General features: G+C 46.1%; 1 protein-coding gene across 5 annotated transcripts in view; it reads right to left on the reverse strand.

Moving 5' to 3' along the window:
- Window positions 1–13796, reverse strand: part of LOC119164163 (pancreatic triacylglycerol lipase) — a 47538-nt gene that overhangs the window by 24339 nt on the left and 9403 nt on the right. For 4 of the 5 annotated variants that reach the window (XM_075871126.1, XM_075871127.1, XM_075871125.1 and 1 more), the window contains 2 exons: window positions 1820–1968; window positions 203–486 (listed from right to left, as the gene is read on the reverse strand). In XM_075871126.1, coding sequence (XP_075727241.1) covers window positions 203–486; window positions 1820–1892 — 357 coding nt within the window. In that variant the 5' untranslated portion in view covers window positions 1893–1968. Of the gene's footprint in view, window positions 1–202; window positions 487–1819; window positions 1969–3750; window positions 4072–13796 lie in introns of those variants that run through there. The other variant, XM_075871128.1, reaches the window with a different exon arrangement.

Consider the following 13796-nt stretch of genomic DNA (forward strand, 5'->3'; position numbering starts at 1 on the left):
AATAAATGGAGACCACTATCTGAGTTTTAACAACATGATGCATTAAGGGCTGACCTGCCAACGTAAATTTTTCGCTTCCGTCTCGAAGAAGCCTTCTTTCTTTCTAGCTTTGCCAAAATTAAAATCTGGGGTGACCCTCATTTAGTCACCTACGGTAGGTATAGAAACACCAATTACATGCGCCAGCCAATGAGGTACTCACAAAAAGCCAGTTTCCAACTAGGATGTTGTCCATGAAGCCATGCACAATGATCTTGGTAGGCTTCTTTGGCTGGAACACGGTGTGGTGCACGAGGTGGTCGACGTCCGACTGCAGGTACTCCTGCACCACGGGGTTGCTGCGCGTGAACAGCAGGAACGTGGTGTTGACTAGGTGCCGGTCGTCGGGCAGTAGCGACACCGGCCGGTACAACAGGTGAAACCAGTGGCCGCCAGTGCGGAAGCAGCCCAGGTCCGGCATGCATTTCTCGAAGAGGGCCAGACTCTCTGCGTGTTTAAACGACATGGACGAGAAGGACTCCAGTTGTAGATGCTGTAGTGCAGACGTCAAGACCATAGCCAAGATTTTTTTTTTTCGGGGGACTTCACCTGCTCAAGGACTTGAAGAACCAGCATTTTCATTATTTATTCTCGGTGAAACAGCTACCCCCCCCCCTTCATTCGCATATCGGGGGGGGGGGGGGAGTGCCTAGGGAATTTTTCTTGACTAATGCCCTGGCAGACATCAGGCTAGATGTTCGCAAAGGATAGGCAGTGAGTACACCGCTAACTCAATGTGAGTGGGCCTTTGTTCAGCAATAGTCGACGAGGGTTGCAAGGTGGGCTTCTTGGTGACTCATTTGAAAAGCTTTGATGCAGCCGAAAATGAGGCACGCCCACGAGGAAGCGCATATTCAGCGCCATGGAGTGTCTATATGTGCTTTCCCTTGTCCGTGCATCGTATTGCGCTACATCAAAGCTTTTTAATTGAGTGATATGTTTGCTCTACAGCAATCACAAGAGAGACGTACTATATGACATATTTGGGAGGTTGGAGGGGGAGGGGAGGATGGTACACGGGAAACATTTATTAGCCTTCATGCTCTACCACCAAAGACAAACTTAGTCATATCAGTAAGATGTTCACAGCCTTGTACAGAACAGAAAGTTTCTCGTTCAATCTTGATGGGCTAGTAAACAACAACGAAGTTGAAAAATTATTAATAAAAAAAACATGCGCACTTTTGCTTTGGGAACATGCTAGCAGATACAAATTTTGCGAATAAATGCTATATATTGTAAGTTACCGGCATTAGAACATCGGTTTCAGCTGGTTTCAAATTTTCGCGCTGCCTCACCACACTTTTCCCTCACAAATTTTTGTGCGTGTGAATCCGGATCAGGGAAATTGTGGTTAGCCTCAGTCCGGTTGTGCCCTAAGTGCGAAATATATTTTATGAGCGAGTCTTACCGCCACAATTTCTACCGACCTATGCTTAAAACAGCTTTTGACTCGGGCTCAGTAACATCTTAGAACGTTTCGCCACTTGAAGGGGGAACAAAGTGAGATAAACGTTTCTTATGATGTTATACATTGACTCGCGATTGGTAGCTTTTTTTTTTTTTTGGGGGGGGGGGGTATTTCATATGCAGTCTGTCCCGACACCTCATGCGCAGAACAATCAAAGCCTGCCATGAAACGCCCATAGTTGTACATGTTATGATGACCGAACATCTTGCACCGCTTGCACAATGCCCAGTCTTACAGCTATGTTTCATTAACTACCTCAACACCTAATTCTTTACTTAGACATTCGTAATTCTGCACGTTTTCTCCCACCGGCTGCCTTGAAGCATGGTCCAGGGAGCAGCAGGGCCAGCAAGAGGGCCCACCAGCGAATCCAGCCCCTCATGGACCTCAGGAGTTCGTCCTATGGTTTGCGGGGGCGCCCCCTAGAGGGCGCACCACGGCTTTTTGCTTCACAGGATCTGCGAACACAAAGGTGGCAGTGTCTATATAGTAATCCCTACAAGTTTAAAGCCATGCACATGGAACGTTAAGAGCAAAACAATGTAACGGTTTTGCTACAAGAACAACTAGAACAAAAAGATTCGGCAGATCCCGCGTACATTGCGAATCGATGTTATGCGAAGCATGCGGAGGAAAAGTGGACTTGTTGTAATTCTTTTGTTGAGCGACACGTCATGAATAGACGCTAAATATATGCATCAATGTTGCACGCTCGGACATATGTTGAAGAGTTACAGATGGTCATATAGCCAGTTCTTTGCACTTGCGCAACGATGCCAACAGGAACTTGAGTATCAGCAACACCAGAAGTGATTAATTGATATGAAGCACTGGTTATCACGAGAGCGGTAGCCCTGACGCTGCTACATAAATCAACTTGTAGCGCATGGCACTCGACAACTGACTATAGCCCGCCGTGACACACTTTTCTTTTTATCGCGGGATGCCTCCTCTCTTCTGACGCGCCTAGTTTGCCACGGTGGCCTCTCCTTTCCCCCTCCCCCACTTTCGCATATACCCTCTCTCCTTTCATTGCTTTGCAGGAGTGCATGGGTACGAAGCATACACACACATACGTTAAGTAATTCAGGTGCAGCTTAGAAATAGACGAGTTCACCAGTCCAAAGGTAGGCTCCAGCCCCCAACCTCTGCTTACGACTATCCCATCGCGAGCTTCAATCTTGCCCTTCTTGTCTATCTTTTGCGACACTCTCTGTTATGACTAATGAACGCGACAGCCCATTAGCATGAGCTGGCTGCCATGCACTTATGAAAGAGTCTACAAGAACATGTCACGGGCCAACGGCACTAATGGTCGCTGAAAAAAAAGAGAAACAACCTAGCCTTGCCGTAAATTTGTCACATATCCAGGTAAGGGATTACTTGGACAGAAGAAGCATCCAATTTACTTTATAGCCGGTTTTGTCAACAAATAGTTTAAATGCGGATTCCGAATATACACCCTAAAATAATTGTGAAGTTATTGTGCGAACAAAGAGAGGCCCGTACGCTGGTGCTGTTCTGCACAGAAATGCCGGGTCAGGCAGTGAGCAGCATTTGAGGCATAACAAAGTGAAGGCGACGAACATGGCACTTTCGGAAGAGTTAACTTGAACTTTGTGAAGGGTAGTAAAAAACACAACACAAGAAGCGATGGAAACACGCAAAGCCCACACATGTCAATGCTGTCTGTGTTTATTTTCTATTGATAACCGTGATTTTTCGCGCTGTTGTGTTTCCATTAGCGCGGTGCTTTTGCAAATGTACCAACCATCGGACTACAGCACAATAATATTGTATCCACAGTTTTGTAGCTGCGAAGCTACAATAGGTAGATGCATAATAGCTTACAGCTCACTCCGAGACACGGACGAAGGGAAGGGACACACGACGCCTAGCGTGTCCCTTCTTCGTGTGTCAGAGTGCACTGTAAGCTATTATGAATCTTCACCAACTAGCTCGGTCAAAAACTTCGAATATGTAGGCTATAGGCTATACCACTCGCACCCCTCATCCCACCCCCTCCCGGTACATGCGCAAAACGTTACAGAAATTTAGCAAACCACAACTAGAGGACCCAACCTGCATTATACCCACAGCCATGGATTTATAATCGATGCTTCGTGAAGAAAGAAACAAAGACAACGGACGTCTATCTCATTCAAGCGAAGAGCACGCTACACTCCACAAAATGCTTGATGCTCACTCGTTTGCGTGTGCAATGATTCTCCGTGGCTTACCTTAACCGTGTGCTTCCGTCTGGGCTTTAGTAAAATCCGGTACACCCATAAGGCATGGTCAAACGGCAGGCGTTTACGCGAAGCGCCATCACAACAATCCGTTTTGGTGTCCCAAAGCACGCGCCAAAACAAGCATACCGTCGAGCAGTCACGTCATGCACCACGTCCAAACCAGAACAGAAGCCAGCGAAGAACACCGACGTTTCGGGACTTCACGTGGACTTCCCTCGTTTCTACGACAGCCAACCGACATCACACCCGACGAATTCACCTGGTCTCGAAAACCCACGCGGTCTGCTTTCGAGGTGACCCTTCTACAACTGCAAGTGGCTGGTCTACTGTCCGCTTTTGTGTGCGTTTTGTGTAGACGAAAAAAGCCTGCGTTTAACTACAGGTTTGATGACTGGCCACAAGTGAGATAAGGACGATAGGCGTTTCTTTTGTTGTCGTTATCTGCTTGTCAAGCAGCTCGGGATGCCAGGGTCAAGTGTATGGGTGGCCACACAAAAAAGAGGTCGTCAGGGGGGGGGGGGGGTTAGCACAAAAGGAAAAGTGGAGGGCAAGTGTGGATAAAAGGTATGGAGTCACGAAATGGCCGGGGCAAAGGGGGAAACCACTTAGCCCGAGAGCGGAACGAAACGACATTTGGATCACCAGCAAATGGCCTCAAACGGCCACAAGAAAGACGTGTGCTCCTGGAGAAAAGGCCGTGCACGCGTTGATGACACCGCTGTGGAACGGAAGCATCTGGTTCGCATGGCAGTCAGTCCATCTACCTGTTCACGGCTACACCAATCAACCTATTACTGCAGCGATGCCACGTGTACAAATAGAATGCAGAGACTGCACGTGCATTCGCGGTGCGCAAACTATGTCGCCACAGAAGAGAACAACACAAACACCGGCTATCAATGGAGAACACGCACTGCGAAGGAAAAAAAGAACGTCATAACGTAAACACTAGTATGCCTGGCCATGTCCATGATTCATTTTCATTATTGTGTCTCATTCACACTGGGGAATCTGCCATCAACAGAGTGCAGAATTCTCGCGTCGCCGAAGGCCAGATTCATTCACACACGACACCACACAAAAATCCATACAGCGTCATCTTCCGCGTAAAACACTAACTATAAGGCAAAAGTCGGACGGATGTTCCCAGTCTCTTCAGCTCTTGCGTTCACACGTCGCTATGGCGGGTCATGTATAAGCAAAGGTAAAATGTAGTAACATGTGCGTGCCATATCTTAGTAGCAGAAACATCAATTCGCTGAAGAAAAAAAGATGCAAGCATTGGTGTTTGCTTTGTCCTGATTTGCAAAACGCCAGAAGTTTGGTCGTGCCAAGACAATGCAACCCGTTCAACCAGGTCGCAACTTGACGTACGCGTTTGGGTAGGTCGAGGTTTCTTTCTACTCGTGGGAACAGACAACGTTTGTCTAAAAGAATGGAATGCTTACGGAGGGCTTCGTTATGAGTACAGTATTCGGTGGCCGTCTTATCACGAGCGCCACCACCGTTCTTTTTTTTTTTACTTGCACTCTCATTGGTTCGCGGTGACGGGATCCGGTGGTAGCTGCCGGAAAAATCGGTGCTGTACCGATCAGTTCAGAAAGGACTGTTCCGGTGCGTTTTGCTACCGCCGGAGTGGATTTCGCGCCGACGTCACCACCAGATGTCTCAGTGTGAATTGGGCGTTATTGTGCACAATACGAACAAGAACAAAAGCAAACGCTGTCTCTTAAGTTTCACGCACTGTCTTCTGCATTCAGGAAGTCAGCTTCATGCCGGCAAGTAATGTTTCCGCAGATTAACGTCAATTGAATTCTTATGCGATTTCATAGCACTGAGTGATCATGTGTAGTATCCTCAGAGGAATAAATAGCAAAATGTGCATACAGAACGCGTCAAATTCTGAGACAATCATTTGAGATAATAGGGTTTCAGAAAATTATGACTTCTTACGTATTGTTATGGGAGCTGCGCCGCATGAGCATAATTAAGTGATGAGGTAAAAAAAAAACTTCATAACTGACGTTGCCATGCACTAAAGGATTGATTGATTGATATGTGGGGTTTAACGTCCCAAAACCACTATATGATTATGAGAGACGCCGTAGTGGAGGGCTCCGGAAATTTAGACCACCTGCGGTTCTTTAACGTGCACCCAAATCTGAGTACACGGGCCTACAACATTTCCGCCTCCATCGGAAATGCAGCCGCCGCAGCCGGGATTCGAACCCACGCCCTGCGGGTCAGCAGCCGAGTACCTTAGCCACTAGACCACCGCGGCGGGGCCCATGCACTAAAGGAAAGGCGACTGTCTATTGGTAATGTGAGAAACAGTCACGTAGATTACGATAGAAAGGATCAGCCCATGCAACCTGTTCTTGGTGTCGAGACTGCGTCTGGCCCGAAATAGAAACGCACTAATGCAATCAATTGTAATTGTGTTCGCCAAATGCCAAGAAAACTTTCCCATATGACAGCACGCAAAATGACATTGAGAACAAGTGTCATTATAAAGACTATCACCATCTGCCTGACTGCACTCAGTGAAAGGCAAAGGACCTATTTCATTAATGACCCCGGTCCTGCTCTTGCTGCGGCCACTCAACCTTTTTTGCCTTCCTGTTACCGCTTCTTTGTTTTCTTTGAATCCAGTCTAACTCTTAATTACTAGAGACCATTAATGTCCTAATGCCTACGTACACCACAATAATGAAGACAATATGTTTTCTCAGGACCACCACCACAGTGGGTGGCAAGGATGCCGAAAACGTGACGTGGAAGAAGGAACGACTTTCCTTATTTCTAACCATGACATAGAAACTGCACGAAACAAGCATATGATTTTCCTGTCCTCGAAGGAAGGCGAGAGAAGCCACTCAAGCAGACGCTGGTGGTCCTCATAAAAAAAATCTATTGTGCACAGCTTTGCGCTCTACCATGGCTCGTCGGGCTTTTTGTGTGGGAAGCAACCATGACCTCTCCGACGACTAAACGCATGAAAAAATTCAATGTTGTGGGGCAGGAAATGGTTATGAGCTATCCAGGAAGCATGAAAAAAGCAGCAACAAGTAGAGAGATGACCACAACATTTCTTGTCATATGGTAACAGTTTACTAGAAAGACAACTCAATCCGAGGACACGAAAGACACGAGCGCTAACTCCCAACTGGAGTTGGAAGTTAGCGCTCGTGTCCTTCTTGTCTCTGTGTCGTCGTTTTGTTCTCGCGCTACAACTATCGTCATGCCATACCAACTAGCCCAAGCTGCCACACTTCCGAGGTAACCGTCAGTGAAGGAATAGACTCGTATGACGTCCACGTGTTCTGCACACGCAAAAATTTATTTCGGATGGTCCCACCGAGAAGAAGGCAGTCTGAACAACGCACGTTGTGAAAAAACACCGTTATAAGTAACGGAATTTTCCGGTTGATCATATTGGTTCTGTCGGTTCTTCAGCGGTCTCCTCACTGCAGGCACACAACGCCTGAACAGTTCCATGCAACGTGCCTAAAGGGGTGTGAATTATCCATCAATGAACTAGAGTAAAGGGTATTTCTCGTTGTCTGCCCTGTGACAGAATTAAGCTAACTGCACAGAATTTTCCAGGAAAGTACTGGAAAAGCACGTTTGGGGGGAGCTTCTCCCCTCTCCTCCGAAACAACATTCAGTGCACTGAACAAAAGAGTGGCACGTTGTCAAAGGCTGATTTTTTGTTGTTCTTAAAAAGATGCCATCAACACGCATTTCAGACTATTTATGGTCTCAACTCTACGGCAGTAATTGTGAGCCAAATGTGAAAGGGTCCGGTGAACAGTGCTGGCATTGCCTGGTTTACAAGCACCAAAATCACCAATCAAGTTGTTGACGGGAGCATGACCCGTCATTGTAGCATCGAACGCATTACCCGAAGGTACTAGTCGCGGTCTCTACACGGCAGCAAGTTGCCTTTTCACCCACTTCAATATATTCTCATATACATGCAGTTGAATGACCCCACGTAGCTCCACCTATACCTTCCTTGCCTCCAATGAATTGTATGCGGGCTTTCAGTCAGGCTCAGCCTCCTGTGCCTTTTCTAAATTGGGACTGACTGGGCCGACGTGAATTTTTTTGTTTCTAGCCTCTTCTCTCCGTTTTTCTTTACTCAATCAATCATTGTATTTCAGAAGCAAAAAACAGAGAGAGAGAGAGAGAGAGAGAGAGAGAGAGACTTCAACACCAAATTGCACTTCATGGTGCTACGTCTAACTTGCGTTTTTTTTTTATTGGGAGCAACTGGGCGGAGTCGATCCGCTAGCTCTTTTCGATCAGTCATCTTATTTTAGCATCAACGAGGCTTCGTCAATACTTTGCGAAAGGAATCCATCAGGTATGACAGGGTCACGCTACCGATCCCAAGAAAAGATGGCGCATGTAAACATACTTTAATTGAAAAGAAACCGCAGAGCCGTTCTAGCCAGTTGTGTGACGGACGGACGGAGGGGGGGGGGGCTCACATCATACCCACAATTCGTTTTTGAAATTTGCACATACAAAAGGACTGACGAATGTTAATGTACATCGCTGAGCAAAAGTATAGAAACTATTTTGATCCGTACAGTTTCGCAGCTCTGCGCAGTTTGTTTGCGAACGCTTTGCTCTCAAAAGCATTTTTCTGTCGAATCCCGTTTAGAGAAACACTCTCGACAGCAGACGGCTTGCGCTCCCGGCAAGCGCTCCCGTGATCCGCATACTTGGGACCGTGGGTGTTCATAAAGTGTGGTTGAGCTTCTCGAAAAAAAAAAAAAACATTACTCACTGATGGATTAGTGCGCTTCACTCTGGTGTACTGGATTTCTGAAATACCCATAAAATGAAAGGGAAGCTGTTAACAAAAAAAAAACGCTTGCACACAGAAACCAGTTTCCATAAGACACGAACGTGACAGTGAGGACACAAAGGGAAGCTTCCAGAACAGCAAATAAGGTAACTTTGATATGCATAGAGTCCTGAGTGCATTAGCATTTCCTCCTCGCACTCATATTCGACTGTCTGTAGGGCCTCCTCCTATCAAAAAGTAGACTAGTGTTATATTCCTCACACTGGCATGCAAACGTCAAGCTGCTCCCTCCACTTTTTCTTCGTGTCTTGTAGTTGCACTCTAAAAAGTTTTCCGCATGAACTGCGCAATAACCCCGAAAATGGCTCTTTGATCCTCCAAAAGATTAATTGTATGCGAAAAATTTCCACATGGTACGGCAAGGAGGGGTGCTTTTCTCCTTGCGGAGTAAAGTGGCCATTTTTGGGGGGTAACTGGGGGTACGTTCGTGCCGTGTGCAAACGACCCATAGGTGCTTACAAAGACATGTTTCCTTTCGACCGGTTCCGAAGTGTGGTCTTATGTAGTGGTTATAGTGTGCGCGCATGCCGACCGAGTGGTCATGAGTTTAAATCCAGTGTGTCTGCTGCGCATATTCCGAAATTTCTTTCTCAATGTAATACTTGCACACTGATCGTACATCTAATCAAATGCCTGCGCGCTCTTTGAAAGGCCGGTTAGGTAAACCAAAAATCTTGTTTTTCTTTGGCACAAAATAGCAGTTGCTCTATTGATGAGTAGCTGCGAGAGCGTGGAGTAGCGTCACCGTTACTCCCAAGATGGAGCAGTGGGTGGGGCAGGTTAGTTACTCCTCTAGAGGAGAAACCTCCATACATCTATTACTCTTACTTCTAAAAGTGTGTGTTTACGTATCAAGTACATATCAAATAATTCAGCACCAGTGTTCTAGGGGCTCTGATTCGTGTTTGTTTTTCCCATGCCAAAATCAGATAGAGGAAAAAAAGCACTGGATGCACACAAGTGTCCGTTCGGCCATTGAGACAGCAGTTTCTCCACCATACAACATCGGCGCGCTGACGTTCCATTGGGCAATCACGGCCTTTCCGACTTCACTGGAAAAATAAGGCCCTGGTCGAGCAATGGTGACTACGTATATTCTAAAAGGCTAAAAAGACGTTCTCTAAGGTCACTGCGTTTCGTATTTCCTAACACGAACTTGAAAGCCGTGCACCACGAAGTCGTAGCGCCAGCTTTCCGGCGCGCGAAGAACTGCGCAAAGTTCTACCGCTTTCTTTGTTTTCAAATAAGTTTCTTGTCCTCCTGCACAGTGCACGACACACGGAAGCGTTGCGTTTTGTCTCACATTCTTCAAAGGTCGCTCACTGCACGCGCGTGTTAGAGAAGTACATTGCATTTTGCTTTGCACTTTTTTTTTTACTTGTATGACTTTTCCGTGTGCGTCGAGGAGGGGGGCTGTACTACGTTCACATTTCGTTGATAGAGGAATCAGGCAGCAGTCTACTTGGCGGGGACATAACAGGGACACGGCACGTTTGCCGATCGTGCCCCGCGCGACCTGGAATTCCTCGGGCCAAAAAGACGGGACTTCCTTGATTGCACGAGGACCCGATCGCGGGAGAGTAGATTGACTTCTGGCGTGCCGTCTTACACGAACAGGGAGTGTATTCCTCCGTTTCTGCACACTCGCACCATTCACTCTTCCAAGATATAGGAAAGGGCCAGGTCAGGGACGGCGTCAAGATTTTTCTGCTGGAGGTGTGTGTGTGGGGGGGGGGGGGGGAGAGAGGGGCACCCGCGAATATTGAGGTCCTGTAAGAAAGCAGGTAGGCTAGTAAAATATGACTTGCGTTTTGAATATTCTTGGTTTTGGGGGAGGAGGGGCAAAGTGGGGGCAAGAAAAAATATGAGGAGTGGGGGAAGTTCGCCGCCTGATGGCCACTGGCTGAAGTGCGCCTAGTGTGGATTGCTCCCTGCGTGGTCTGCTAGCCACGTAAGGCAAGCATTTGAACATATTTGAACGCAGCGCATGACTACGTGGACACAAGAGAAGGGACAAACCGCAGCGCCAGTTCGCAACTGAATTTTTATTGGAAGAGCTTGAGCAGGAAAAGCAACACTTCAAGCTTCACACCCATATGACCACACAGACTGATAAAGGCAGATCAGCTGACATTTTGATCAACGAAAAAACCTGGATACATCCCACGTGTACTCCCCAACAACATGAGAGTTAAGATATTGTGCTATCTAAGTACTTGACTTCGCCATCATGTCGGTCTATAAAAGACACGCGAACGCATTGTTGACCCCCATCTTTTCTATACTATATGCTTCAATTATTTTTCGTGTGGTTTGATCTCTATGTGTCGATGTAATTTTAGCTTCATAAAAGATATGTGTGCAATGGCACTGCGCCGCCCCGCCGCGGTGGTCTAGTGGCTAAGGTACTCGGCTGCTGATACACAGGTAGCGGGATCGAATTCAGGCTGCAGTGGCTGCATTTCCGATGGAGGCGGAAATGTTGTAGGCCCGTGTGCTCAGATTTGGGTGCACGTTAAGGAACCCCAGGTGGTCGAAATTTCCGGAGCCTTCCACCACGTTGTCTCTCATAATCATATGGTGGTTTTGAAACGTTAAACCCTACATATCAATCAATCAATGGCACTGCGCAACAAGTTCGGACACATGTGAGGATACATTCCCTTTTAAAAAACGTCTGTGTTCCGACAACCTAAAGCTAATGCATCTACTTGTTTGGCCTATGTATACACGACCACAGAAAAACGGCAACAGGTAGACGATACCCTTCTGCGCTGTACAAAAGGAATTACGGGTTTGACACGACAGCCTTCTTTGGTTACTCCTGACACGCGCTTCTTAAGTTTCCGTTCAACCACCCCACAAACCTCATCCAACTTAATAGGCGACGAAAAAAACTACACTTACTCCAGACAGGCCAGCAATGTTATTCAAGTTGTGGGATAGTCTGTGTATGTACGGAAGTACTGCTGGAGAATTCCTATGTTCCGGATCTAGATAAGTAGCGGTACTGTCTCGCTTGGTCAGCTTGCGAACAGTTTGCCGGATGCTAGCGTCCGGAAAACATGCGTCTGCTAGCCTCATCACTTGTTCCGAGAAACTAGTGCCCACCTGATGCGAGCAACGCCTAAACAGGGCACAACTGAAACGTAAAAAAGCAATACCATTCTTAATAACTTTCGAACGGCCTGATTTGAAATTACACACACACACACACACACACACACACACACACACACACACACACACACACACACACACACACACACACACACACACACACACACACACACACACACACACACACACACACACACACACACACACACACACACACACACACACACACACACACACACACACACACACACACACACACACACACACACACACACACACACACATACATACATACATACATACATACATACATACATACATACATACATACATACATACATACATACATACATACATACATACATACATACATACATACATACATACATACATACATACATACATACATATCAAGGGTACCCGGCCAATTTTCGACCATCTCTGATCATGCTAAAAAAATTGTGCAGGTATATATGCACGGAAGAAGTCGTTATTGAGTCATCATTATATTTCAGGAAAAAATTTTGTCTTGCATAATGGGTGCTTCAAACTTTGGGCACCCAAGTGAAACGGTGTCGCGTTAAATAGTGTATATATTATCACTGGTTTGAGCAATTACTAAAACAAAATTTTTTCGTTAATGTCAAGACACTTCTTTTTCATGACTATGATAGTTAATTTATGTTTGTTTAACTTTCTTTATCTCCGTCTTTTTCGCCCGTAACTTATTCACATTTTCTGTTTTACATGTTTCTATATTAAATTATTCAAATAGCTTAGGAGCAAATGACGCAAAAATATTGCCACAGTATCGTGACAATGTTGGAATAACATTTTGCGGCTTGCTTTTCCCAATGTAGCGATACAAGTATAGATATGGCTTATATATTTTACATATATGGTTTGTTAGCAAGACATTCAGAAAGTTTCAAAGGAGTATTTTTTGTACAATGCGAGAAAAAAAATGCCTCTGAACAACCACAAGGTAGAACGAAGCATGCCTTTGCCTCGCCTACACTGCATAGCACGTCACGGCAGAGTTCCAGCAGCGGCTACTCGGAAGCGAATAATGCATGTCACATAACTGCTTCTCAATTGTTTTAGAACGTCAGAAAGGTCTATAGAGCTAAAATTATGCAACGATATCTTCCCCCTTGAACCATCAAAGCGCAGGTTCTGTACAAACGCTTCATAATCCCAGGAAGCAGAATTATAATCTAGTCGATGGCCTGCATACCGCGAAAGAGCCGACAGCCGCCGAGCACGAACATCTCTTTACATGGCAGATTGACTTTCTCCCACAAGTAATAGCAACGTTCTGCGAGCTTCGTGCATTCATTCGGCAATCAGCAACATCCATATTACACGTACGCTGCAGTCAACGCATTTTATTCGCCAAAAATCAGTTCACACCGCTTACAAGAAAGGACCGCTGTGTGCAATGTCAATTTTTATGAAAGGGAACGCGTGGCCCGCGTGCTTCGGATGGATGGATGGATGAATGGATTGATTTGGCTGTATCCTTTAGATTGGGTGGTGGCTAACACCACCAAGCCGTAATACTTGAAAACTTAAAAACTAGGTTTACCTTTTTTTTTCCTTTAAATAGTGAGGTTGAGGACTGGTACTTTGCAGTGACGGGTTTAATTTTCACTCGTGCCTTGACTTTGGCCACCGATCAGATAACCTTTTTCTAGTTAATTCTACCCGCTTAAAGTCTGTTTTGCCCTCCCTGTCCCTAAACCCCAGTGCTTTGAAAAACTCTGCGCCATCATCCTGAACTATAGGATGAAGCCCTTTATAGAACATTATCAAGTGTTCGGCAGTTTCTTCTTCCTCTCCACACGCACTGCATACCGCGTCTACCCCATCGTATTTGGTCCGATATGTCTCGGTTCGCAATACTCCCGTCCTCGCCTCAAACAGTAGAGAACTAACCCGAGTATTATCGTAGAGCCTTTCCTTGGCAATTTCTTGCTTAATAGTTCGATATATCTCTAGTGTGGACTTCTTTATCACGCCAATTCTCCACATA

This window comes from Rhipicephalus microplus, chromosome 8 (genome assembly GCF_043290135.1).
Source record: "Rhipicephalus microplus isolate Deutch F79 chromosome 8, USDA_Rmic, whole genome shotgun sequence".
Lineage (NCBI taxonomy): Eukaryota > Metazoa > Arthropoda > Arachnida > Ixodida > Ixodidae > Rhipicephalus > Rhipicephalus microplus.